We start from the raw sequence: 26,557 nt of genomic DNA on the forward strand, positions 1-26,557 counted from the left end.
ATGCTGTGGAAAAAGATAGAAATTGGACTGCTGTGTGGAGGGGGTGTGGTATTGAAAGGAATTATAGAGATTATAAAGATGACTTAAGTTTCACTCCTTTATTGACATGATTTGTGTTGCCTCTTTGGTTTTATCAATAACACATTCCAGAACATTGCACATTTCTGAGAGTGTAGTTTGGGGGTCACATTATGATACTGAATAGATTCAGTGTGTTAAAGAAAAATATATAAACAAACCCTGCAAAGTGTGTAACAAGGTGTTTAAATGAAGTACATAGAAGAGAGGAGGCAATTAAGGGTCAGATCCTATTTAAACATCTGATCAGTGGAAACAGGCCTGTCGGGTTTTTGCTATACTGAGGATTTTCTTTATGCTAAGGCGTAATGCTCTCTTACCCCCCTAGATGAGTTTATCAGTGTAATCGAAATATACCTAATAGCCCTATTTTAGAAATAACCTTGCCGAAAGTTCCATGAGGATTTCTGGGTGGTGCAGATGCACCATGAGCTCCCTGTACCCAGCACGTCGTGCGTCATTGCGTCATCGCGTCATGAATCCGGTTTAGACCAATCAAAAGAGGTTTGCTGAAAGCGGGTTGCCATTATGTTGAAGGCAAATCTTAAGACGTGGTACCGGCTTTTAGAACAAAATTAAGAAATAGCGTTTGACACTTTTCTCAACAGTGCTCATGACATGTTTTCAGAATAAAAACAGGAGAAGATTCTGGGCACTCGAACAGGAAGCTATCGACGGGCGTGGGACATTTTTGACGCGTATTCCGAGATTTAGCTAGCTAGCTCTCAAGGTTGCTAGCATCCTACGCCAGAGAACACTGATACGCGCCACAACGTTAGCTGATCAGCCTAGTTAGAGGCTTGCGATGTCTTTCCGCCGCCAGAATGTGAGTATTTCGATTTTTCCATCGCCCCTGGACAGCCTTGTATACAAACAAAATATATACAACGGTCGATTGGACTACATTTTGATAGTAACAAAACTAGCTCGGTTAGCTCATGGCTAGCGTGTTATAGCTGGGCTGTAGTCGCCGGTCATCCAGCATGGGACTCGCAAAAGCGAAATAATCACGTGTAGATAATGATTGTGCGAAAAATATAATTAAAATAATCTTTTTTCCAGCAACAGTCTGGACCAAGTGGCCGCAAAACGTCTAACGGACCTTCTGGGTCGGCCGGAATGTCACCGACAGTTCCTGGGAGTAACACTGCCAGACCAACCCCTGGAAGGTAACCTGAGCCCGGCTTCCTCTTCAGAGAAAAACCGAGGATCGGAATTTCATCATGAGGCCTACCGGTGAAAGGGGGCGTGTACATTAGGACTAAACGATCCCTGGCTCAAAAAAGACCAATTGGACAATATCTGATTGGATTAGCAGCCATGCTGGCCAATTACCGAGTAGATTGTTTGATTGACATTAAATCTAACCAATGAATTCGCCGCGATTCTAACTCTATTAACGCCCGCCTTCAAAGGAAATATTAACCAATAGGATGTGAAAACTGGCTGATTGACGCGTTCAGTGACCAATGGCTGATTTTTGGGGGGGAGGCGGGCCCAATCGAGAGCTCGGCAATGTTGTTGTTTTTGTAATCCATATGATACACAACGGCGTCCTCGCTTCTCCGTTCGAGCAATTCAAGATCGACCGACCGGAAACCTGGAATGCACGTGACAAAAACGTATCACTACATATTTTTAACCTGTCACGCTAGCAATAAGTCTTTGTTTGTGTGTTTGTTGTTGTTTTTAGATCTGTAGACTGCGTGTGATCCCTCCGGCAGTGTATTTATACTTCATTGTCACGATGTTGTTTGCGCATCTTGGCTGTGTTAACTGGCGCATTGGGCTTTTTGCTGATGTTAACACGATCGGTGTCGAGCTCCGTGTCTAGTTATCGGTGTCAAAAACTAAAAAAACGAATACATAAATTGTCTAAGTAAATGGCAGAATATTATTCGATCGTACTGTCGCTGATAACTTCTTAATACACAATAGAACTGGGGCCATGTACTGAAGCAGAAGAAACGAATCAGGACTAACATAGACGGTCGAAGTAACATTAAAATGAATAAAGCAAAGCTTTTCGAGATGCTAAATGTTAAACGATTATTCACATGTATGCATCTTATAAGATATGTTTGGTATACCGTTGTTAATAAATACCTCCAAAACAGTTGGTATATGCCTGTTGTTTAATGTTACCTGGGTTTAAACGGGTTTATTTGAACGTAATGCTTGTGTTTGACATTTCAAAGGACCCAAGTCACAATTTTATCCTGATTATTCGATTGTCCTTTTATTATTTTCAGGAACCGAAACTCTGTGAAGCCTCCCTCGCAGTCTCCTCCTGTATGTAACCTCAACTCACACATTCTCTCATTCTGATCATACCTGTGGCTACTTGTCCAGCGTGTGTGGTGGTTTTTATTTATTGATTTTTTATTATTAGTTTTTTTCTTCCACATTCAAAGCTCATGATATTATGAGCACACCTTTATAAGTAGTGTTCTGGCATTGCATATTTCGCATTCTTTAAAAGCCAGCGTAGCAGGATGCCTGTTTTCGCATCTTGGTTTCATCCCAATTCGTTGTTTGGGTATAGAAACTCCATGTGTGAAAGAGGTTTGTCGGTGTCTGTATGTTTTTTTAAATGGTCTCAGTTCCTCTTTATTTAGAAAACAGAAAGGGTCATGCTTTGTTTTCTTTTTGCTTGTAGGTGTTTGAGGGAGTCTACAATAACTCCCGGATGCTTCATTTCCTTACAGCTGTAGTGGTGAGTGTCCTTGTGTTTACTGACCCCTTTAATCGACCATCTGGTTATTTCCCACCCCCTCAAATGTTAAAGTTTGCTTTCCCTCCAAAAAATATTAATCCCTTTGTACCATCAACTGCATCATTTCTTTACCTTTTCCTAATCCCTACTCTCTAATGCTTAGGGCTCTAGGTGTGACGTGCGGGTGAAGAATGGCAGTGTGTACGAGGGGATCTTCAAGACACTAAGTTCAAGAGTAAGAAAGATGCTTCTGTGTATTAAATGCAACATACTAGTGGACATTTTAGGTGAATTTGTAGTCAAGTAATGAACAGAAGAAACTAGGTGCTATTACTCAGCACTATTGTTTTATGTATGGAAAATAATTGAAATAATAAGGAAATAATCAAGCAAGAAAATCTTATAGTATAACCAGAGTAGAGCAAATCCAGATGCACTGACGTCTTTTTATATCTTACATATAAGCTGCATATTTCCAATAGAACATTTGAGATTCTTGTGCCCTATATAAATAATCTCCTTACATGTTAAATTATTTTTAATACATGTACATTTTATTTGTAATCTTAAGGAACAAACAAATGGATAAATTGATTTCTGAACATCAAACCAAAGGAAGCTTTTAAGAGTACATGGGGTTATAACTGTTCCGAGCCTATGTTTACTTTTCAATTCATATGTGTCGTAATCTAATTGATCATTGTTTAATTATTATTGATTTTGTGCAGTGTGAGCTGGCGGTGGACGCCGTGCACAAACTAAGAACTGAGGATGGGGATGGCTGTGGAGGTGGTACGTCCACACACCCTAGGAGAGAGGAGATCACAGACACAATGATCTTTAGCCCCATTGACTTGATCACTATGACCTGCAGAGATGTGGATCTCAGCTATGCTACACGAGGTGCGTGCGTGGGCTTTTAGACCTCTTGGGTTTTGCAAGTAACTTCTCGTAATATCGATCCGGTCTGGTGCAGCCTAATTACATTCACCTGTGTGTGGTTGTAGACACCTTTACAGATTCAGCGATCAGCTCATCCAGAGTAAACGGTGATCACAGAGAAAAGGTGCTGCAGAGGTGGGATGGTGGAGACAGTAATGGAGAGAACTATGATCTAGATACGGACACAGTGAGTTGAAACCTAATGTGCACTCTGAAATATGGCCCGCACCCTTTAAGGAAAATTTTAGCGATCCATTTAACAATTTAGGGTTTTGTCAATTAAGGAACTATGTCAATTCAAGGCTTATGTGTAAAGAATTTCTAAATAACATTTATTGCATTTAGCAGATTTTCTCATCCAGAGTGATTTACGTTAATCTCAACCTAATAGTGGCAGCATATCTTGGCAGTGCTACAGTCTAAGCTCAAACACTGAGAGCCTGCTCCACCTTGATTCTTAATGATCTTTGAGCATCATGTATTTTTATTTTTTTCCTGTAGCTCATTCAGTGCTATGGTTTAGTTATGCTTAAGGGAAAGGCACAACAGAGGTCATGTCGTTGAAGTGAGAGTTTCCAGTAATCTATATATTTGTGTTGTATTTTTTGTAAATTATAGGTTGCATCATGCTTCAAATAAAAATATGACCATTTAATTTATTAATTGCTCAGTTTTAGTATAAAGTTGCCTCTAAATAGTCAATTTTACATTCTGAATCTGAAACCTGATTTATTTTTTTTCTGTCTCTTTCTTTCTTAGGCTAATGGTTGGGATGCCAGCGAGATGTTTCGCTTCAACGAAGAAACGTATGGGGTGAAGTCCACATACGACTCAAGCCTCTCGATGTACACGTGAGTTTCCCCCAACCATACACAGCTAAAAGAATGTTTTTTCTTATCTCTGTCTTGTCTTTTAGACTTGGATTGCAAACACGAACTAAACCTAACAGACAAAAGATGGTTTGGATTGTTTGTGACTTTGTAGGTCAATAGAGTGTAGAACGGGTCTGCTGACAGTGTATTTTTTTAAGCTAATGCTAATCAATCAAAGAGCCAGTCTTAATCATGTCATGTTTGCAGAAAAAAGGAAACTTTGAACATGTCAGATTGATTACTCATTTGCTCAATCTTTTTAGGGTTCCCCAGAGCGAGGCAGCTCTGAGGGTTTCCGACAGAGAGAGGCACGAGCTACGCGACTGGCTAGTGAGATTGAGGCTGGCGCACAGTACCGCCACAGAGTGGCGCTGGAGAATGATGACGGAGGACTGAAGAGGACAAGTTCAGTGCTGTGGTACGCGACGGAGAGCGAGAGCGGGCAGAGACAGCCCTGGATTCTCTAGCTCTGGGAGCCGGTCGGTATTCTGTCACTCATTTTAGATCTGATTGGTGATTCTGCCCTGTGATGCGAGTTTTCTATTTCTCCGTCTTTGTTGATTTGTCATAGGGAGGGCAAATACATTCCTTTACCCCAAAGAGCGAGAGAACGAAATCGGTGCGTCCAGAGGTGACCGAGAAAGAGGAGGACCCTCCTCTGCACTTCCTAATCGAACAAATAGACCTGCCCCCTCGAGCTCATCTCCCAGAACGTCTCTTCCGTCTGGCAGTGGTCAGCCCACACCACCGTCTGATAGGAACAGTCCATTGTCAATCAGAGGTGGATATTCTCCTCACCAAGCACAATGCAGCCCACCTGCTCAGCCCCGGCCCTTAGAGGCAGGTCATGCCAGTCCACCTGCCCCACACATGCTCCCTCACTCTCTTTCACACCCTCAGTCTCTCTCGGAGTCTGCACGACCTGTTAACGGAGGTAATGCATCTGTGATTATTTTTAGACTATTGAAATTCCAGTGATGAATTATAATTTTTTTTTACATGGTATTTTGTATTTTTTTGTAACCTAGTGTCATCGAGAACATCTCCCAAATCTCAAAGGCCTGCACAACCTAGAAGCTTGCGTGCTTCCAATTCTCACCCTTCACCTACAGGTGAACCTCACGGTTACACTTTCACTTTGTGCAAATGGAAACGTCTTGTAGTTGTTTACAGTACTTGCACCAACATATAGCTCATCATCAGCCTCTCCTTTTATTTTCCTCTCTTTCACGTTTCAGTCTCACATTCCCCCAAACCCGATGCACCCTGCCAGGATCCCCCTCTGAGTGCCCCCACCTTTCTGGACACCTCTTCAGTTGCCATGGTGACCCCGAAGCCCTCTGGCCCCACCCCACTCTTCCCTGTAGATGGTGAGCAGCATTAATCCTCCACAATTCTCAGTCATTATTATAATTTTTAGCAAAAAGTAATTTTTCCTGATTGTTTGTCAAGTTTCTCTCCTTTTCTGTGTCCTGTTCATTTATTTTCATATTTTCTTTTGCTCAACTTTTCGTGTCAGTGAATGAGATCTTGTCTAAGGAAAGAACAGAGAGCCCTGCCAGTCCTCAAGAAGGCAAGGGCAGTAAAGGTATTATTTTAAAAAATCTATTAATTACAAGACACAGATTTTATTTTGCCTAAATGAATGCCCCCTTTTGTATTCCAGCTGCCTCAATTCATCAGAGGTCACAGATAGAAGAACTTCGTAAGTTTGGCAAGGAGTTCAGAGTGAGTAATATAATAATTCAGTTCCTTTACAATTGCTTTATTGAATATTATTATTTTTTATTTTTTTTAAGGGTGTTACTTAAGGACAGTTAAAATTGGAACACTGTACTTGTCTGTTTCAGCTTCACTCTAGCTCCTCACCCTCCAGCCCAAACACTTCTGCCACACCCAGTGATCCTGCTCAGCCAAGCCCTACCCAAAGCACACAGACAGACTCTACCCGTTCACGGAGCCCAAAACGTTGTCGCCTACAACTCCAACACAGGAGCTTCCTTCAGATGAAGCTAGCAGAGAAACGAGTGCTGAGGGTCCAGCTGTGGCCACTCAATCATCTGTCACACCCACTGTCACACCTTCAGCCACACCTGGTGGGGTTTCCCAAGCCTCTGGTACAATTTAGGGTTTTGTCAATTAAGGAACTATGTCAATTCAAGGCTTATGTGTAAAGAATTTCTAAATAACATTTATTGCATTTAGCAGATTTTCTCATCCAGAGTGATTTACGTTAATCTCAACCTAATAGTGGCAGCATATCTTGGCAGTGCTACAGTCTAAGCTCAAACACTGAGAGCCTGCTCCACCTTGATTCTTAATGATCTTTGAGCATCATGTATTTTTATTTTTTTTCCCTGTAGCTCATTCAGTGCTATGGTTTAGTTATGCTTAAGGGAAAGGCACAACAGAGGTCATGTCGTTGAAGTGAGAGTTTCCAGTAATCTATATATTTGTGTTGTATTTTTTGTAAATTATAGGTTGCATCATGCTTCAAATAAAAATATGACCATTTAATTTATTAATTGCTCAGTTTTAGTATAAAGTTGCCTCTAAATAGTCAATTTTACATTCTGAATCTGAAACCTGATTTATTTTTTTTCTGTCTCTTTCTTTCTTAGGCTAATGGTTGGGATGCCAGCGAGATGTTTCGCTTCAACGAAGAAACGTATGGGGTGAAGTCCACATACGACTCAAGCCTCTCGATGTACACGTGAGTTTCCCCCAACCATACACAGCTAAAAGAATGTTTTTTCTTATCTCTGTCTTGTCTTTTAGACTTGGATTGCAAACACGAACTAAACCTAACAGACAAAAGATGGTTTGGATTGTTTGTGACTTTGTAGGTCAATAGAGTGTAGAACGGGTCTGCTGACAGTGTATTTTTTTAAGCTAATGCTAATCAATCAAAGAGCCAGTCTTAATCATGTCATGTTTGCAGAAAAAAGGAAACTTTGAACATGTCAGATTGATTACTCATTTGCTCAATCTTTTTTTAGGGTTCCCCTAGAGCGAGGCAGCTCTGAGGGTTTCCGACAGAGAGAGGCACGAGCTACGCGACTGGCTAGTGAGATTGAGGCTAGCGCACAGTACCGCCACAGAGTGGCGCTGGAGAATGATGACGGGAGGACTGAAGAGGACAAGTTCAGTGCTGTGGTACGCGACGGAGAGCGAGAGCGGGGCAGAGACAGCCCTGGATTCTCTAGCTCTGGGAGCCGGTCGGTATTCTGTCACTCATTTTAGATCTGATTGGTGATTCTGCCCTGTGATGCGAGTTTTCTATTTCTCCGTCTTTGTTGATTTGTCATAGGGAGGGCAAATACATTCCTTTACCCCAAAGAGCGAGAGAACGAGAAATCGGTGCGTCCAGAGGTGACCGAGAAAGAGGAGGACCCTCCTCTGCACTTCCTAATCGAACAAATAGACCTGCCCCCTCGAGCTCATCTCCCAGAACGTCTCTTCCGTCTGGCAGTGGTCAGCCCACACCACCGTCTGATAGGAACAGTCCATTGTCAATCAGAGGTGGATATTCTCCTCACCAAGCACAATGCAGCCCACCTGCTCAGCCCCGGCCCTTAGAGGCAGGTCATGCCAGTCCACCTGCCCCACACATGCTCCCTCACTCTCTTTCACACCCTCAGTCTCTCTCGGAGTCTGCACGACCTGTTAACGGAGGTAATGCATCTGTGATTATTTTTAGACTATTGAAATTCCAGTGATGAATTATAATTTTTTTTTACATGGTATTTTGTATTTTTTTGTAACCTAGTGTCATCGAGAACATCTCCCAAATCTCAAAGGCCTGCACAACCTAGAAGCTTGCGTGCTTCCAATTCTCACCCTTCACCTACAGGTGAACCTCACGGTTACACTTTCACTTTGTGCAAATGGAAACGTCTTGTAGTTGTTTACAGTACTTGTACCAACATATAGCTCATCATCAGCCTCTCCTTTTATTTTCCTCTCTTTCACGTTTCAGTCTCACATTCCCCCAAACCCGATGCACCCTGCCAGGATCCCCCTCTGAGTGCCCCCACCTTTCTGGACACCTCTTCAGTTGCCATGGTGACCCCGAAGCCCTCTGGCCCCACCCCACTCTTCCCTGTAGATGGTGAGCAGCATTAATCCTCCACAATTCTCAGTCATTATTATAATTTTTAGCAAAAAGTAATTTTTCCTGATTGTTTGTCAAGTTTTCTCTCCTTTTCTGTGTCCTGTTCATTTATTTTCATATTTTCTTTTTGCTCAACTTTTCGTGTCAGTGAATGAGATCTTGTCTAAGGAAAGAACAGAGAGCCCTGCCAGTCCTCAAGAAGGCAAGGGCAGTAAAGGTATTATTTTAAAAAATCTATTAATTACAAGACACAGATTTTATTTTGCCTAAATGAATGCCCCCTTTTGTATTCCAGCTGCCTCAATTCATCAGAGGTCACAGATAGAAGAACTTCGTAAGTTTGGCAAGGAGTTCAGAGTGAGTAATATAATAATTCAGTTCCTTTACAATTGCTTTATTGAATATTATTATTTTTTATTTTTTTTAAGGGTGTTACTTAAGGACAGTTAAAATTGGAACACTGTACTTGTCTGTTTCAGCTTCACTCTAGCTCCTCACCCTCCAGCCCAAACACTTCTGCCACACCCAGTGATCCTGCTCAGCCAAGCCCTACCCAAAGCACACAGACAGACTCTACCCCGTTCACGGAGCCCAAAACGTTGTCGCCTACAACTCCAACACAGGAGCTTCCTTCAGATGAAGCTAGCAGAGAAACGAGTGCTGAGGGTCCAGCTGTGGCCACTCAATCATCTGTCACACCCACTGTCACACCTTCAGCCACACCTGGTGGGGTTTCCCAAGCCTCTGGTACAGATGGACAAGCAGCAGTGCCTCCTCAGCCTGCAAGGACACCAGGCAGGGAGGATGGCAGACCGGAGACTGCAGACAGAGCAGAGGGTGTAGCTGAGTAAGTAGGGGGTAGAGAAGTTGTAATAAAAAAAAAAAATATATATATATATATATATATATATATATATATATATATATATATATATATATATATATATATATATATATATATAATACATTATAAAAAATGATGTATTTATTTATTTTTACCCTCACTGCTTGTGTGTCTGTTGTCAAACACTAACCGTGTTTGTCACCTAACAAATGTGGGTAGATTTGGTAATGGTTAGTGAAAGTTTGTTTCTAAAACAAGCATTTATTTCTGGGGGGGGTTTCCATTGTTTCGGTTCTGTTGTGCAGATGGGCAGCTTTGCCAGCAAAAGTCTATAACGTTGTTCCTTACAACAATGAAAACAAGCTTCAATGCTGTTTATATTTAACATTTAATCACTACATGCAGGTGTATTTGGCAACTCTGCTTTACAAACCTGTTATTGTTTGTATTTACATCTTAGATATTTCAATATATCAGTATAGCCACAATCTATTTGAACCCCATTTTCTCCTTTATTATGTTCAGTCAAGTGAAGAAGTCCACACTAAATCCCAATGCCAAAGAGTTCAATCCTACTAAGGCCCCTCTCAGTATGGTAAGTGCTTTAACATTTAACTTTCTTTAGCATTTTTTCCCTCCTCATATGCACACACATGCACACTCCGGTAAATGTTCTCTTTTATTGTTTAGGTGAAGCCTTCTGCAACCCCAACGACTCCACGGCCCACACCGCCAAGCCCCTCAGTGGTTCTCCAGCCTCCTGCGGGACAAGGAACAATCTACCCTCAGTACCTGGGCTACGTCTCAACAATCCCCTTACAAGGCCACTCTGTACAGGTACACGCACATAGATTTTTCTTTTCTTCCTTTTTTTTTGTACCGGAATCTTGTTGAAATCTATTCTAATCAGTCAGAGAGGTTTATGTATAAATATTGAAACGAGTGTCTTAAAAGTAAAGGGTTTTTTCTTTTTGGATCCGTCTTTGCCAGGCCCCTCAGATGTACCAATATGCCGTGTCTACCGTGAGCCAGGGAAAGTACCCCAGAACTAAAGGTATTTTTGGTACATAATGATTTACTAACCTCAATTTTGGAGACCTCTGACAAGTTTTCAAACATTACCTTTCCTGAAACGGATTTCTATGATGATCATTTTTTCCCTTTTAAATTGTTAATCCTGTTTGAGAAAAATGCCTGTCTGCATAAAAATACTACAGCAAACTTTTGTTCATAAAGTACTAAATGCTTAGTAACGTCTTTCCCTGTATAACGGCTGTGTTGTTAGTTTAGCTACCAGTACATTAGATACAATTCAAAGGTTCAGGTTTATTTGACAGAAAAAAAGCCCATTACATTGACCAGCCTTTTGTCGATCAGGATCAGTAGTTGGCCCTCGTCCAGACCACAACTCGTCTGCGCCTCCAATGATGCAGGCAGCAGCATCGGCAGCAGGTCCTCCTCTCGTGGCTTCTCCTTATCCTCAGTCTTACCTGCAGTATAGCCAGGTCATCCCTGCCATGCCACACTATCCTGGACAGGTATACCAATACCAAAATGTTCATCATGCACACCCAGAATGACTATTACGTTATTGGTTTTGCACTGCAATACAGTTCCAAACCAAGACATTTACTGAAATGGATGAATCCTTTCCGTCTTGTGTTTGTTAGCCGGTATATTCCATGTTGCAAAGTGGAGCACGGATGCTGAGTTCAGGGGGACATCCTCAGACTCTTGGACCTCCTGGTCCTCAATACCCTGGCCAGAATGAGGGACCCCCAGGAGGCCAGCAGGGCATGTATGGTACGTCTTTCACAAGTACACTTTTCATATTTGTGTTTGTCTAAGTCTGATGAATACTGATATTCCAGTACATACACACCAATGTCACACATCGTGCATTCCCCAGCTTGTACAAAAATGAGCAATTTCCCACAACGAAACATAGAAAATTTGTTGATATTGAACATCAGCTGTGCTATTTCAATTGTTTTGTAGTTATGCTTTTCTGCCACTAGAGGTTTGCTGTGTTAAAAAGTGTATGAGAAAACTCCCATGACTGATGTAACCTGCTGTTTCTACATTTACATTTTGTGGAATTATTGCAGAGATGTGCTTTTTGTTACATCAGTTACATGTATTTCATGGATTATCTGTTAACTGGTTGTGTAAAATTGCTGACAGAATCTTTGTTTTGTTTCCAGCCCCCCAGTCTTTCTCTCATCACTCAGGCTCCATGCATCCTCCGCAGCCCTCCACCACTCCCACAGGCAACCAGCCACCCCCTCAACACCCTGCCCCCAGCCCTGGACAGGTACTAACCCTTCACTTTGCACACATCATTTTACAGAACTGGAGTTGTTCCTAGGATGTAACTGTTAGTGAGCATTATATTAATATATGTTAATATTATATACTTTCTATTAATTGCTGTGTTTTTCTACCCTTGTCTCTCTCTAGTCTGGTCAGTCGGGTCCACAGCCTCAGACCTTGTATCATTCTGCTCCCCTGTCAGCTCCCACTCCCCCTAACTTACCCCCAGGCCACAGCTCTCCCCAGGCTTCATACCCACTCCAGGGCTATGGTCTGCCAGGACATCAGCCCCTACCCCACCCCTACTCATCCATTGGGCAGCTCACACAGGTACTGCATTCTTGCACATGTCTGAGTGTGGGTGCCTGAGTTAATTCACACGGTTTCACCGGGGAAGTTCACAGCCCACAAAACCAGTTTGGTTCTAGCACCAAGATGCTGTCTGAAACCGAGAAATGGTGACGTCAGTGAACAGCAACACTGAAAGGGAAATAAATGTAGCATAGGTAAAGGCTATAAAAAAAAAAAATATAATAATACTTAACTGAAATCACTGCTAATATTAAAGCTAACCATTATTATTGAGAGCCAGTACAGTTGAGTGTAAAAGTTCAACGGTTATCACAAGATGTAAGACATTTTTAACTGACTCTTTACAGAGATGGTGGAGGAGATAAAATGGTATCATTCTGTTAAAGGTCATCAGGAAGAATTTTAAACAGCAAGTTGCTAATGTTTTGACTCTCAAACTAAGGGAATTAAGGGACTTTTCCTAAAGTTTCATTACACGCACCTGCTCTGTATCGAAGCTGATGGTTTTCTTGTTAACAGTACATCCTATAATGCTTTTTTTCCTTTTATACATACAATTAGTAAACACTAACAATGTATTAAAGAATGACTTTAGTTTATACTTGCATTTAATGAGAAATCAGTAACATTACATCAGCAGTCAACATTCTCGTTTTTTTTTTTTTTTTTTTAAATGTTAATATGACGCATATGAAGCTTTTTCTTTTTCTATCCTCAGGACATTGCTGTCAGAAAATAAATATTTTCCATTATACTAAATAAACCTCACAGGAAACACCTCTTCAATTATGTTTTCATATTCTTATCATATGGAGCATCCAATATAGATGTTTATGTAGAAACAAAGTACTAATTGCAGGAGTGAAGGATTATGGGTAAATTGGCACACTAAGTCTGGTGAAAAAGCACCATTAATAGGTTTTCAGGTTTTCCCCCCTCACACTTTGTAAGTAATTAAACTCTATGTAGCCCTTTGTTGTAGCCTCTCACATAGAGCATGTGTGTAGTCATTGGGTCTCGGTGAGTGATGATCTGTTTATTTCTCTCAGGCTCATGTTTCTGGAGCTCTCTCGGGTCCTCACCACTCTGGGGGTCATGGGCCTCCTCCGATGATGCTGCTTCATGCTGCTCCTCCCCCTCAGCAGGGTCCAGGTTCTGGTCCTGGCCCACAGCATCCCACACATGCACCCCCACCACCCCAACAAGGAACTCATCAGCACTACACCTACATCGGGCACCCGCCAGGTGAGACTTCAACTTAATCCAAACTTAAATAATACATCATTTACTTCTCTTATATATACTTTATCAGATATAGAATAAAATGTGTAATGGTTAAAATATTTAAATTAATACATATATGCAGCAATGGCTCAGATGTTTTAGAATGTTTGTGTGCGTTTTCCAGCTGTGCAGGTGCCCCACCCTCCCCAACAGCTGCCCTTCCACCCTTCTGGAAACTGAGTCAGAATTCAGGCTCCATCTGCCCCTGATCTTTGGAGGGAAAGTTCCTTATGCTGATTCTGGACCAGGCACATCTACACACTAACACACCACCACACACACACACACACACACACACACACACACACACACACACACACACACACTTGCAAACATATTCACACTTCTTTCCCTTTGTTCCAGAAACAGACTTTTTTTTGTTTTTATTCTTATCCATTGGAAGGATTTTCCTTTTTCGTTTAAGCTGAAAGGACGGGCACACAGTGTGTGTCAAAAATGGAGGGAATGAGTGAATGAGTGAGAATGACCAAGTGAGCATGATGAAATGAAAAAAAAACCTGAAAGAATGAGATGTTTTATAAAAAAAAAAAAATAGCAAGATTTCTTTCTTCCTCCTCAACCCCTAATTAAATAAATAATAAAATAAATTAAAAAAAAGAAAAAAAAAAAAGAAAAAATACAAAAAATAAACAAAATTTCAAACTCTAAACAGTGGTGTTGTCATGATGGATTTAATGTTGTCTCTTTTTGGTTAAATATTTTAATACGCAAGTTAAAATGAGGAACAGAGTTTTTTATAGTATTGCATATAAAATTTATCTGTATTTCTTTTAATATAAAATGGCCTTTGTGGTGTTCAGCTGTGGTGGGATTTTAACCACTGTTCCAGAAGATGAGACAGCTGCACACTTGTTTGCTCTGTGCTTGGAAATGGGGTCATGCACTTCTAAATTATTATTATTATTATTTGTAAGTTATATTTGCATTTATTTTCATTAAGGCATCACATTTATAGATGTTCTGTATGATATTGGAAGAAAAATACGGAACATGTATATAAATGTTTACAAAAAAAAAAATCATGTACAATATTTTATTTGAAGTGCATCAAACATTTAGAACGCATTCTTGATTTAAATTTAAGTTCTAATTTAATGTATTTGTGCATGTGCAGTTTTACACTTCCCAAACAGGGCGCAAACGGCAACAACCTATCAAAGTCTCCTCCAGGCAGCATCTGTGGGCTGTAATAAAACTATTCTTTGTTTGAATTTGACCCCAAATGTAAAATAAATAAATAATTTCAAATGACAAGAGTTTTTGAGAATGCATTTTGATAATGCAGAATTTACCTCATAAATTAAGCCCCCACTAGTAGCAGTGTGGATCTAGTGGATCCAAGCATCCTGGAAAGTCTCCAGCTACTATTCCAAACTTAAAAGAATTCTTACAATCCAAAGCACCGATCCATGACATCGAACTAAGGGTTATTTATAAAGAAAGATACTGTGAAATAAACATCTGCAAACTTACTCGAGTTTCATGAACAGGTTCTCGGTCTTCGCTGACATTTATATAATGCTGACTATCTGTGAGCACAAACATTTGAACCGATTAGTTGAAGTTTGCATTTCATTGTGCAGAGTGTGATGAGTCACGGGACAGGCCAGTTTCATCTCCAGCCCATATCCTACCTGAATCATCATCATTGTCATCATTTTCAATGTTCTGGTAACTCTGCCCTAGAAAATCAGCATAGAAACCACAAGGACCTTTTGAGTTCACCACAGTACGGAGAAATACATTCATGTTCTGAAAAGCTAACGTTATTACATATGCTTTATGCTTGGTGTGAATTTGATAAGTGGCTTTTTGATATTTCACGTTATGTATCAGAAACATGTAGGGCATGTAGTTTTCATTTTCACATTATGTTTTTCCTATGATCGAAAACTTGAAAACAAGTCAAATGTAGGTGAGATTTCTATAACAAGGGTTATTATAAAAAAAAAATATATAAACGGTTCTAATTTTCTTACGAAGTCATGTTTTTTTTAAAAGTCATTTAATGTGATAACACAATCTTATACAAGATTTTCTCGTATAAAATAAGCCTTGTGTATAACCTGATAGTGATTCAAGTCATGGTGTTTTAAAATCAGCCCAGGTGGAAGTTAACTGCAGGAGGACCAGAAAGAAAAGAGAGAGATGTAGTAAATAACTTTTATGATCTAAATGTATGTGTGCTATGAAACAACATAGTATAGCCTTATAATAAGCCAACACTAAATAAAAAAAGTGAAAGTATCAGAGCATACCTTGTTTAGGAGCATTTACATAATCAGAGCTACCCTGGCCGTCACTGCTGCAGCTTCCATATGATCCAACTGAAAGTAACACACATGATGAGTTAAATGCAGTTATTCATTTGTATGTTTGTGGGGTTTTTATTTTTACTACTTGTGCCAGGCACACACATAGAATAGCTATCTGCCCACTTCTGCATACAAGAGCTCAAAAGCACCTGTTATTGGCTAGGGAGCAAGAGTATGCCATCTCACCCATGCAGAGAGCAGGGCCAATTTTGCCTCCTCCGCTCTTAGTCATAGATGGTTGTGTCCATCTATAATTTCCTGATAATAATGTTATTCTGTCAGGAGCCCAATAGTTCAATTTAAACATTCTCACTGTCTCATGCAATCATTCTCTTTAATTTTGGGAGGTAGTGAACACACAAAGGATCTTTGGATTTTGCAGAACCAGAATGCAATATTTAAGAGTGTGATTTAGAGGGGTTGTTCTATCCACATATAATTGCTATCCACATATATTTAGTTTAGTTTTGAAAACAAGCCATATATATATACAGATAAGATATTAGGGATTAACAGTCTTGCTCATGGGCCCACAATGATCCTCCTTTCTGTGGATGTGAGCAACTTTCCAGTTGTTAGTTTTAACTCAAATTTATTTTCAGGCATAAAAATATCACATTTATAATTGTATTTATTATTATTTAATTTTAGTTATATACATATATATATATATATATATATATATATATATATATATATATATATATATATATATATATATATATATATATATATATAATTTTTTTTTTAAGGATATATTATACAATATTCTTTTGAAGTGTGTCAAAAAATTTGAGTAGCTTCCTTGATTTTAATTCAACTTCTAACAAAGTGTGTTCATGTGCAGTTTTACACTTCCCAAACAGGGCGCAAACGGCAACAACCTATCAAAGTCTCCTCCAGGCAGCATCTGTGGGCTGTAATAAAACTATTCTTTGTTTGAATTTGACCCCAAATGTAAAATAAATAAATAATTTCAAATGACAAGAGTTTTTGAGAATGCATTTTGATAATGCAGAATTTACCTCATAAATTAAGCCCCCACTAGTAGCAGTGTGGATCTAGTGGATCCAAGCATCCTGGAAAGTCTCCAGCTACTATTCCAAACTTAAAAGAATTCTTACAATCCAAAGCACCGATCCATGACATCGAACTAAGGGTTATTTATAAAGAAAGATACTGTGAAATAAACATCTGCAAACTTACTCGGAGTTTCATGAACAGGTTCTCGGTCTTCGCTGACATTTATATAATGCTGACTATCTGTGAGCACAAACATTTGAACCGATTAGTTGAAGTTTGCATTTCATTGTGCAGAGTGTGATGAGTCACCGGGACAGGCCAGTTTCATCTCCAGCCCATATCCTACCTGAATCATCATCATTGTCATCATTTTCAATGTTCTGGTAACTCTGCCCTAGAAAATCAGCATAGAAACCACAAGGACCTTTTGAGTTCACCACAGTACGGAGAAATACATTCATGTTCTGAAAAGCTAACGTTATTACATATGCTTTATGCTTGGTGTGAATTTGATAAGTGGCTTTTTGATATTTCACGTTATGTATCAGAAACATGTAGGGCATGTAGTTTTCATTTTCACATTATGTTTTTCCCTATGATCGAAAACTTGAAAACAAGTCAAATGTAGGTGAGATTTCTATAACAAGGGTTATTATAAAAAATAAATAAAAAAAAATGTTTGCATTCTCTATTATTTAAGCATGTGAATATGTTTATCACCCAGATTTAGACCGAATGTAAAACATGTAAAAATAAAATATTGGTGCATCCTGAAGCAGGGCAGCAATTAAAAAAGCATATTCAATATAACAATAACAGAAATCTTTTTGAGAAGAACCAAAGACATTTGAATGTGATCTGAAACCTTCACTTAACACACATTATATTGTATGTCCTAACATATATATATATATATATATATATATATATATATATATATATATATATATATATATATATATATATATATATAATTTTTTAAGGATATATTATACAATATTCTTTTGAAGTGTGTCAAAAAATTTGAGTAGCTTCCTTGATTTTAATTCAACTTCTAACAAAGTGTGTTCATGTGCAGTTTTACACTTCCCAAACAGGGCGCAAACGGCAACAACCTATCAAAGTCTCCTCCAGGCAGCATCTGTGGGCTGTAATAAAACTATTCTTTGTTTGAATTTGACCCCAAATGTAAAATAAATAAATAATTTCAAATGACAAGAGTTTTTGAGAATGCATTTTGATAATGCAGAATTTACCTCATAAATTAAGCCCCCACTAGTAGCAGTGTGGATCTAGTGGATCCAAGCATCCTGGAAAGTCTCCAGCTACTATTCCAAACTTAAAAGAATTCTTACAATCCAAAGCACCGATCCATGACATCGAACTAAGGGTTATTTATAAAGAAAGATACTGTGAAATAAACATCTGCAAACTTACTCGGAGTTTCATGAACAGGTTCTCGGTCTTCGCTGACATTTATATAATGCTGACTATCTGTGAGCACAAACATTTGAACCGATTAGTTGAAGTTTGCATTTCATTGTGCAGAGTGTGATGAGTCACCGGGACAGGCCAGTTTCATCTCCAGCCCATATCCTACCTGAATCATCATCATTGTCATCATTTTCAATGTTCTGGTAACTCTGCCCTAGAAAATCAGCATAGAAACCACAAGGACCTTTTGAGTTCACCACAGTACGGAGAAATACATTCATGTTCTGAAAAGCTAACGTTATTACATATGCTTTATGCTTGGTGTGAATTTGATAAGTGGCTTTTTGATATTTCACGTTATGTATCAGAAACATGTAGGGCATGTAGTTTTCATTTTCACATTATGTTTTTCCCTATGATCGAAAACTTGAAAACAAGTCAAATGTAGGTGAGATTTCTATAACAAGGGTTATTATAAAAAAAAAAAATAAAAAAAAATGTTTGCATTCTCTATTATTTAAGCATGTGAATATGTTTATCACCCAGATTTAGACCGAATGTAAAACATGTAAAAATAAAATATTGGTGCATCCTGAAGCAGGGCAGCAATTAAAAAAGCATATTCAATATAACAATAACAGAAATCTTTTTGAGAAGAACCAAAGACATTTGAATGTGATCTGAAACCTTCACTTAACACACATTATATTGTATGTCCTAACATATATATATATATATATATATATATATATATATATAAATGGTCATAATATAGTCCATTACATAGTTATGGCCTAACAATATATCCTACTATATGAACACTCCTATTAGAACAGGTAGTACAGGTAGTAACCTTGCAGCCACAATGGCTGTCAAAGAAATTTGATCAACTGACTGAATTGTGAAATTCAACAGAGCTGCGGTATACAAGAAAATATTCACATCACATTCAGCAACAAAAAGGCTATAAATATTGCTATTATATTAATTTGAACTATTGCAATAATTTTCTCATAATAAGGAATGTCTCGAGACTAAGCTACTTCCTCTTAAATGGCTTTACATACTTTATGCAATTAGTTATGTATTTATAGAGGGAGGATCTCATATAATCAACATCTGTTTTCATGATGTGAACGTGTCAAATTTAACCAAATGCTGTCATTGTGTATGTTAGTATTACACCAGAAACAGACCCGTTCCAGAATCCACAAAACAAATGAAGAAAACCAGGTTATACATTATATTTGTATTGTCTAAACATTGTGCTTGGGTGTATAAACATTTGCAACTGTATTCTGGATTCAAAACCTGGCAGATTTTCTTTTTCCATTGTTTCGCTAATCATTACAGAGTTTAACATTTAGATTTAAGCCTGAATGTGGGAAATTGAATGAAAAAAATGTTCTTTAACTTACCTGAATTCAACGAAGAGGCGAGATTCTGCTGGGACAAATTTTGGTCATCGGGTAACACATCCCTAAGAGTAGGTAGGAAGTAATCCAATCATGTTTACAAAGAATGCTAATCAAATAAGACAATCAGGTGGAATATATGTGTGTATTTATTTATGAATTCAATCAAAGTTTTTATATAAGTCTAATTTGGGTCTTGGAACTATTGAAAATGTTTAAACCACATCTGGACTAAACCAGCACATTAACCTATGTATGTAAGAAGTATGTTCTTACAGATAATCCGGATAATCTTGGGTCTTTTCAGGAGGCTGCTCATAGCTTGCTGCATCATTGTCCACTACAGACACAATATAAAATGTGTACATTCAAACCAAAACACATTTTCTTTTTCCCCAAACTGTATCCAACAAGTAGATAAAAGCAATAAGATTTCATTTTCTCCCTCACCATTTTGATTGATGTAGTCACTCTGGCTTCCACCTAATTAAATAAACAGTAATAAAAAGAGTTGACTGGGGTCTGAACACTCTAACTGAGAACAGTGTCAAATGCATTGAACCAAAATGTTGACTATTTCTTGTTTAAATATACAGGAAGTAAGTGTTCCAAGAAGAAAATTGCAGACGCAGTCTCACCATCAGAAGAGGGACAAGCAGAGATCCGTCTTGTATCAGGCATCGATGGAGAACTGATAAGCAGAGACAATATGAGTCTCATGTGCACAAGCTACTCAAGTAAATGCTAAGTAAATGTAATTCGATACTGTATATAAGTAGCTTTTTCACATATCTGTACACTGAAGTATTTTCATTTGGGAAGATTTTTAATTTCTCTTCACTACATTTCAAAGTCAAATATCTTACTTTTTACTCTCCCACATTTTGCGAAATCAGTTCTATTTATGAGTGGATAAAAAACTGGTCAAACATCAGCAAGCCACCAATCAGGGTAGAGCGTGTGCTCTAGTTTTAACTTGTTTTGATTGCTGCTTGGTGGTATCTACTTATCACCAACATAAAGTGCAGCATCAGTTCAACAACAAGCAGAATATTCGAGGAATAAATGATAAAAGAAATTTCTTGCTACAACACCTGTGGCCTGATTTGCGTGATTTTTTTGTAGTTGAAAAGGTTTGGGGCTCATAATAATTAGAATAGATATCAATCAGTGTTTGACTCATTAATATTAGTATATTAATATACTGGTGTGCTGAGAGTAACATTAGAGTCTTTTCACATAAACTAAGTTGATTAAGCAGAGAGTCAAAAAATGATAATTGGAACAGTATTGCTATAATAAATCCTAGTACTTTGAATACTTTGAGTACATCTGAAGGCAAAATTGTTTGTACTTCACTCAAGTTTAAATGGAGCACATTTATGGGAGTAATATTTTACAGAGTATCTCTACTTTAACTCAAGTATATGGTGTGTGGCTCAAGTGTAGATGTGTGTTGATGGATGAAGAGCAGGCAGACTCACGTGATGAGCTGGTGCTGAGAAGGCTGAACTGGTATGACTGGGAAAGAAGGAGGTTCGTCTAAGTGATTAAATGGAGTAAATAATCTCATAATTTATCCAAAATTCTTTACTCTTTGTAGTGTCTGTTAGGCTGAACATTATATCATGTAATTTACACATTCATTGGAAAAACTAGAATCCGAGTTAATGGGAATTGCCAAATATGTGCTATTTAATTGATCATTTAATTATGTTAAACAATAGAAATAATATGCTCATACAGGTGCATTTGCAAATGTACTAATTGGAGACAAATATGGTTTTTTTTTTCTATTTGTATTATTACAAAAAAAAAAGTTTAAGCTTACTTTACCTAACAACCAACAACGAACTAGATATGTAAAGAATAAAATGATAAACACTGATGTTGGCTTAATAAAACCATCCTGAATGTTTGAAAGTGTTTTCAAAAGAAAAGAAAAGAAAAGAAAAGAAAAGAAAAGAAAGAAAAGAAAAGAAAGAAAGAAAGAAAGAAAGAAAGAAAGAAAGAAAGAAAGAAAGAAAGAAAGAAAGAAAGAATGAAAGAAAGAAAGAAAAAGAAAAAAGTGATATGAGCAGAAAGTAAGAACGAGTGAAAGATTGACAGGTAGATCCAAAGTATTATGTGGAGAAAGAGAAAGAGTGTGATTGCTACTGATTGATTTAATGATGTATGGGTATGTGGCACTGTTAGAAAGACAGATCAAGTGCACATTGACTGAGTGAGAGGGAGAGAAGAGGAACTGCAGTATGTGTTTGTAAGAGAGATTTGACATTAAGTTAGAGTTAGAATCATGACTGTGCCAGGTGCTGAACATTCCCTCAGAGTTTTTGGGATATTTGATCATCTACTATGGGAAAACAATAACAGAAAAAAATATGAACATATAAAGTATAACAGCATAAAGAACAGCATAAAGTTGAATAGCCTGAAGAGCTGTGCTGACTTTGGTGATTGTAACTTGTAATGTTTAGGAGTCCAAACTTTTCAGTGGAAGTCAATAAAGGAAGGAAAACTGTACTTCCGGTCAGTTAGAGAAGCAGCAAGTGCCATTTCCAGATTTATTTTTCTATCTGCAGTTGTCTCTACCTTGCTTATTAGGAATGTAGGTCTAAGCCATTTGATATTAAAAAATTCCTTATTTAAAAAAAAAGTGCATTTAATTTTTACTTACAGGGGCGGACAACTGTAAATCCTTGGTTTCTGTAAGAAGAGAGAGTGATAAGACCGTGGACACAAAGACAGCAGTACCACCAACCAGACTCCTCTAGCCACAAACAGTCAAAGTTAGTAAAGACTCTGATTCAGAAAACAGGATAAGGCTTAAGACTAAAGGTTTTCATTCAAATAATGAATTATGTGTGTGTGAAATAATATGAAGTTTGAAATGGTAAAGGTGAATCTCAGTAGAACCAATAACTGGAAAATAAATACACAGTATTTACAAAAATGGTGTTCTAGTTTTCATAAAGTCTTTTACTTGGAACCCTTTCTGGAAATAAACCCCTCTGGTCTAAGGTCCTACATAGAATTGTTAAATGTTTCACCTGCAGAAGAAAATCTGATGAACCGATAGACAAGTTTGACAGAAGCAGAATAGAAAAGGGCAGTGATTAAAACATCTCTTACGATGCATAACTGTTGCGTGGATCGTGCCGTTGTCTTATATAAACTAAAAGAAAACAAAAGGAGAAAATATTCTTATGCGGTGCTTTTTATGAGACAGTAAATTAATATTTATTTACATTGTGTGTAAGTGATACAGGGACCTGGTGTGTGCACATCCTTTTTTGCTTATCTTACTTGGCTGGCTGTTTCCTTTGCAGTTCAAGCAAAGACCAGTCAGGATGATGAACAGCACAACAACTGCCACACATACCACAGTCAAAAGTTCTGTGGAATCCATTTCTGGAAAATGAATCAGCACTTTAATTAACTTCTTGTATTATATCAAAAAATACCAATCAATCTTATCAACCTGTGTGAACAAACACTTTCTCGTCTCGTCCTCTGAGGTACACAACATCAATTACAACCACATTTTACATTCGGCTTGTTAAAAATCTGTTCTCATACATGTCACTGTTTATACGACTCTTATTATTTAGGCTCAGTGAGCACGCATCTGCAACATGTTCGACCACAGGTGGCTTTTCTGTAACTTCCAGTAGAGAGTTTTTATTTGCAGCGAGAAACCTCATATTCGCACCGCTTTTTCAAACAAATCGTTCATTTGCAAATGTAATGATGCACGTGCAGGACAAACTGAAGTCCCAGAAATCGTCTCATCCCTGTTACCTTCTATGTTGAAATGACTGAATCTATGCTTCCTGAAATTTAAACAAGAAAAGGGTTTAGAGGATCTAAAATAAAATCATTTGGAGCATGGAATTAAGCTGTCGGAGCTTCTCCATTGCGTATATGATTTTCAGCTTTTTTGTTCACTCATGGAAAATTTAAAACTTTCTTAAAAACAGCTTTATTTTAGAGGACGGAGAAAAATAGTTCTCGTTTTTAAAAGTCACACTCATTCCTCAGCAAAGAGTTGCTGTTTGCTAGCTCGTCTGCGTGACAAACATTCTGCTTAATCAACAGTGCTTATAGTCTTTTGGTTGCACTGTAAAAAGACTTACGCTGTCTTTTTATAGAATATTAATAAGTTTGATGGCTAGTTAGAGGGCAAGTTAGTGATTAGGTTATCATTCTTTGTAACTGTTTCTCATTTTTAGAATTAGAAAAAAATAGACCAGAAAAATACTAAGATCTATAACACGTATAACGTATTCAAATATTTGATCCTTAACATGAGCTGGTTTAAAAGCTAGCCAGCTAGTTAGTGTTTATTCTAAACATTCTTGATAGCTAACACGATTGGTAATTTTACCAAACTAAATGCTCACTAGTAGCATACCTTATACAAATCATAAACAATTTTAGTTATTAGCACTAGCTTGTTCTTGGCGTTTACAAAGGTTATTATTGCTAGCTTAATATTTTGGGTTTTTTAAGCTGCTTGCTACTAAAACTGCTTTAATTTAAAGAAATGCAAATCTGTGTCTGGCATTTTTTTTGCCTGTTTGATAGCAATCTTTTCTTCTGTCTCTGTGGTACTGCTATCTTTATAAAAAATGATTACATAGTCATTGGTCAGTGGTTATGTTCTGATCAGAAATTTGTGAGTTCAAATTCCAGCACTACCTGCCACTGCCCATGAAAAGGTTTATAATCCTCAACTTTTCAGTGTATAAATGAGATAAATGTAAGTCACTCTGAATAAGGGCGTCTGCCAAACGCCGTAAACGTAAACGTCATGTTTCAATGAATTAAAAAAACAAAACATTATAATTTATTTTATTTTTCTTAATTAATACCGACATTCTTTACGATGAATGAATAAAAAAAAATAAAATTGGTGGGAAGGGTTTACAGACGTTCATGAAAACATTGCTAATTAAATAAATGTAAAAATGCGACACGTTATCTGAAACGACTGCAGCTACATTTTAACAGTTTCACAATCAAATTAATCTCGTAGCATCAGTGCCACTGCAGTTCTGTGTACTGTCGACGTTGCCGCCGTGTCTGTATGTATGCATGTAAGTGCGTTCATTGCCAGGAAACGGATTTCCTGTATTTTGCAGTTAGATGAGAAAAAAAAGGAGCAAAAAAAAAAAAGCACATCACAAGAAATTGGCTCGGCCTAGGTCTGTCTGTTACATCTACATCTGCAGGGCCTCTTCCACCCAAACCCCAAAAACCAGGGCCACAGTGTATCCACCTCCATATTATGCCACCCTGAGCATTTCTAAATGCCAAGGTGAATCTGAATCAATGCTTACTGAGTGCCTATGACCTTCACTTGGGACATCTTTAAAACACTAATGTAATGAAAATAATTTGTAATGAAATTATGAAACGAGAGGAAACGCAGAGATGCTAGTTAGGCAATCACATCCTATTATTATACGTTTTAATCAAATCAATCATGTACAGTTCAGACGTAAAAACAGCATAATAAATCATTTATTTCAGTGGCATCAAAAAAGAAGAAATAATGTGTGAAACTGAGGTTTCCTTAAGACCATGTTGTGGTGTACCATTACTAACCCCTTGGCCCACCACAGGACCTTTGGGCACCAATTTTTATTACCGATTTTAAATACATGAAAGCCTGGTGAAGCTGATTGTGATATAGAGCAAACAAACAGTTTGACGATGTCTGGGCAGCCCCTGGAAGCAGTCACTGATTAGAATCAGACAACACTTTTAAAGGTTGATCTTTAATCCAAGACGGTGCATGAAGCAAAAACTTATACTTTAATAGGATTACAAAAAAAAAGGAAAAAAAAAAAAAAGCAGACTTACGGACACCGGCACAGAAGGTGATAGGATCTGCCTGTCAGGATGCTGAGCCAAACCAAATTCACAACCGGTTTACACTCGGAGTTTTATCATTTTGGTTCTCCTACTTTTCATATACACCTAAGACTCTTGTCACGCTTGTCTGACATTCAACACCTTTTTTCTCATCAGTCTGAATGGCTCATAGCAAATTAAAGCAAGAACATCAGTCATAGATGAGTGCTGTAGAGAAATAGGCCATCCCTGAACTTTTTCTTTCTTTATCTTTACTGTGCCCGCTCTCGCTCACTCAATCTCTCTCCCCTCATAGGCTCGTTCTGAATGTCGTCGTAGCCTCCACCTCCAGTTTCTAAGCGGATCTCTCTGATTCGTTTCTTGCTCATTCATCTGCCTGGCTTCAGCTCTGTCCTTGTATTTGAGAAAGGGCTTTTTTTTTTTTTTGCATGTGCTTTGTGTTTATTCTAGTTCCTCTACTCCCTCGGCCCTTCAGTTCAATTTATACATCCTTGGCATATACTCCAAAAACAAACTATAAGTGTTACCTTTAAATCACATTACACCTCTCATTACACAGAATAATTCTAAGGAGTAAAGATCATGTAGAGATCATTACCTTCACATAGCCAGTTCTGAAGAAAAATGGATTATACATGAAACATTAACTTTCACCAGATTAAAAAAAACCCGTTATTTATAAACTCATTAAAAGACACCCATAATAGGGCGAGTTGATTTAATAGGAATAACAAAAAACAACAGAAATATCAGCTCATGCTTCATTTCAGCATTTGCTCTTGTTCTCAGCTGCCAAAGTCATGACATTTAGCATCCATGCACACAAGAAACACCTCATGCTTGCATTAAAGCAGCTGCATAAATCATCACTGTACCACTACAGCTCAGAGCAGTCGAGAACTGTTTTCATGTTGCTTTTGCTCGGCTAATTTGCAATGTAGTGAGAACCTGTCTCTCCCACCTACAAACAGGAAACCACAGCAACTGAAGACAA

General features: G+C 38.1%; 2 protein-coding genes across 6 annotated transcripts; one reads left to right on the forward strand and one right to left on the reverse strand.

Moving 5' to 3' along the window:
- Positions 1–561: 561 nt before the first annotated feature.
- atxn2l (ataxin 2-like) lies at positions 562–13,949 on the forward strand. Of its 3 annotated transcripts, XM_046865479.1 has the most exons (24): positions 562–904; positions 1,141–1,247; positions 2,331–2,370; positions 2,738–2,794; positions 2,958–3,029; positions 3,523–3,697; positions 3,802–3,923; positions 4,496–4,587; positions 7,608–7,826; positions 7,919–8,283; positions 8,378–8,461; positions 8,588–8,719; positions 8,871–8,939; positions 9,018–9,079; positions 9,202–9,569; positions 10,092–10,161; positions 10,257–10,403; positions 10,557–10,620; positions 10,944–11,104; positions 11,237–11,369; positions 11,771–11,880; positions 12,027–12,209; positions 13,241–13,436; positions 13,600–13,949. In XM_046865479.1, exons 1-24 carry the CDS (start codon positions 884–886, stop codon positions 13,653–13,655), a joined length of 3,105 nt encoding a protein of 1,034 aa, XP_046721435.1. In that variant the 5' UTR covers positions 562–883; the 3' UTR covers positions 13,656–13,949. The 3 variants fall into 3 exon arrangements, with proteins under 3 accessions (XP_046721435.1, XP_046721433.1, XP_046721434.1); XM_046865477.1 differs by lacking the exons at positions 562–904; positions 1,141–1,247; positions 2,331–2,370; ... (3 more) ...; positions 3,802–3,923; positions 4,496–4,587 and adding an exon at positions 7,198–7,321 and having other exon boundaries at positions 8,802–8,939; XM_046865478.1 differs by lacking the exons at positions 562–904; positions 1,141–1,247; positions 2,331–2,370; ... (3 more) ...; positions 3,802–3,923; positions 4,496–4,587 and adding an exon at positions 7,198–7,321.
- Positions 13,950–15,439: 1,490 nt separating this feature from the next.
- On the reverse strand, positions 15,440–26,160 carry lat (linker for activation of T cells). Of its 3 annotated transcripts, none has more exons than XM_046865483.1 (13): positions 25,552–26,160; positions 22,990–23,094; positions 22,816–22,858; positions 22,361–22,389; positions 21,168–21,204; positions 20,322–20,374; positions 20,134–20,166; positions 19,960–20,023; positions 19,687–19,748; positions 18,435–18,482; positions 18,272–18,328; positions 15,755–15,823; positions 15,440–15,614 (listed from the first exon to the last, which is right to left on the reverse strand). In XM_046865483.1, the coding sequence occupies exons 2-13, from the start codon at positions 23,090–23,092 to the stop codon at positions 15,595–15,597; spliced, it is 618 nt and encodes a 205-aa protein (XP_046721439.1). In that variant the 5' UTR covers positions 23,093–23,094; positions 25,552–26,160; the 3' UTR covers positions 15,440–15,594. The 3 variants fall into 3 exon arrangements, with proteins under 3 accessions (XP_046721439.1, XP_046721437.1, XP_046721438.1); XM_046865481.1 differs by having other exon boundaries at positions 21,168–21,225; positions 25,552–26,149; XM_046865482.1 differs by lacking the exon at positions 18,272–18,328 and adding an exon at positions 17,018–17,074 and having other exon boundaries at positions 21,168–21,225; positions 25,552–26,147.
- Positions 26,161–26,557: the final 397 nt, after the last annotated feature.

Source organism: Silurus meridionalis, chromosome 14 (assembly GCF_014805685.1).
Source record: "Silurus meridionalis isolate SWU-2019-XX chromosome 14, ASM1480568v1, whole genome shotgun sequence".
NCBI classification, from domain to species: domain Eukaryota; kingdom Metazoa; phylum Chordata; class Actinopteri; order Siluriformes; family Siluridae; genus Silurus; species Silurus meridionalis.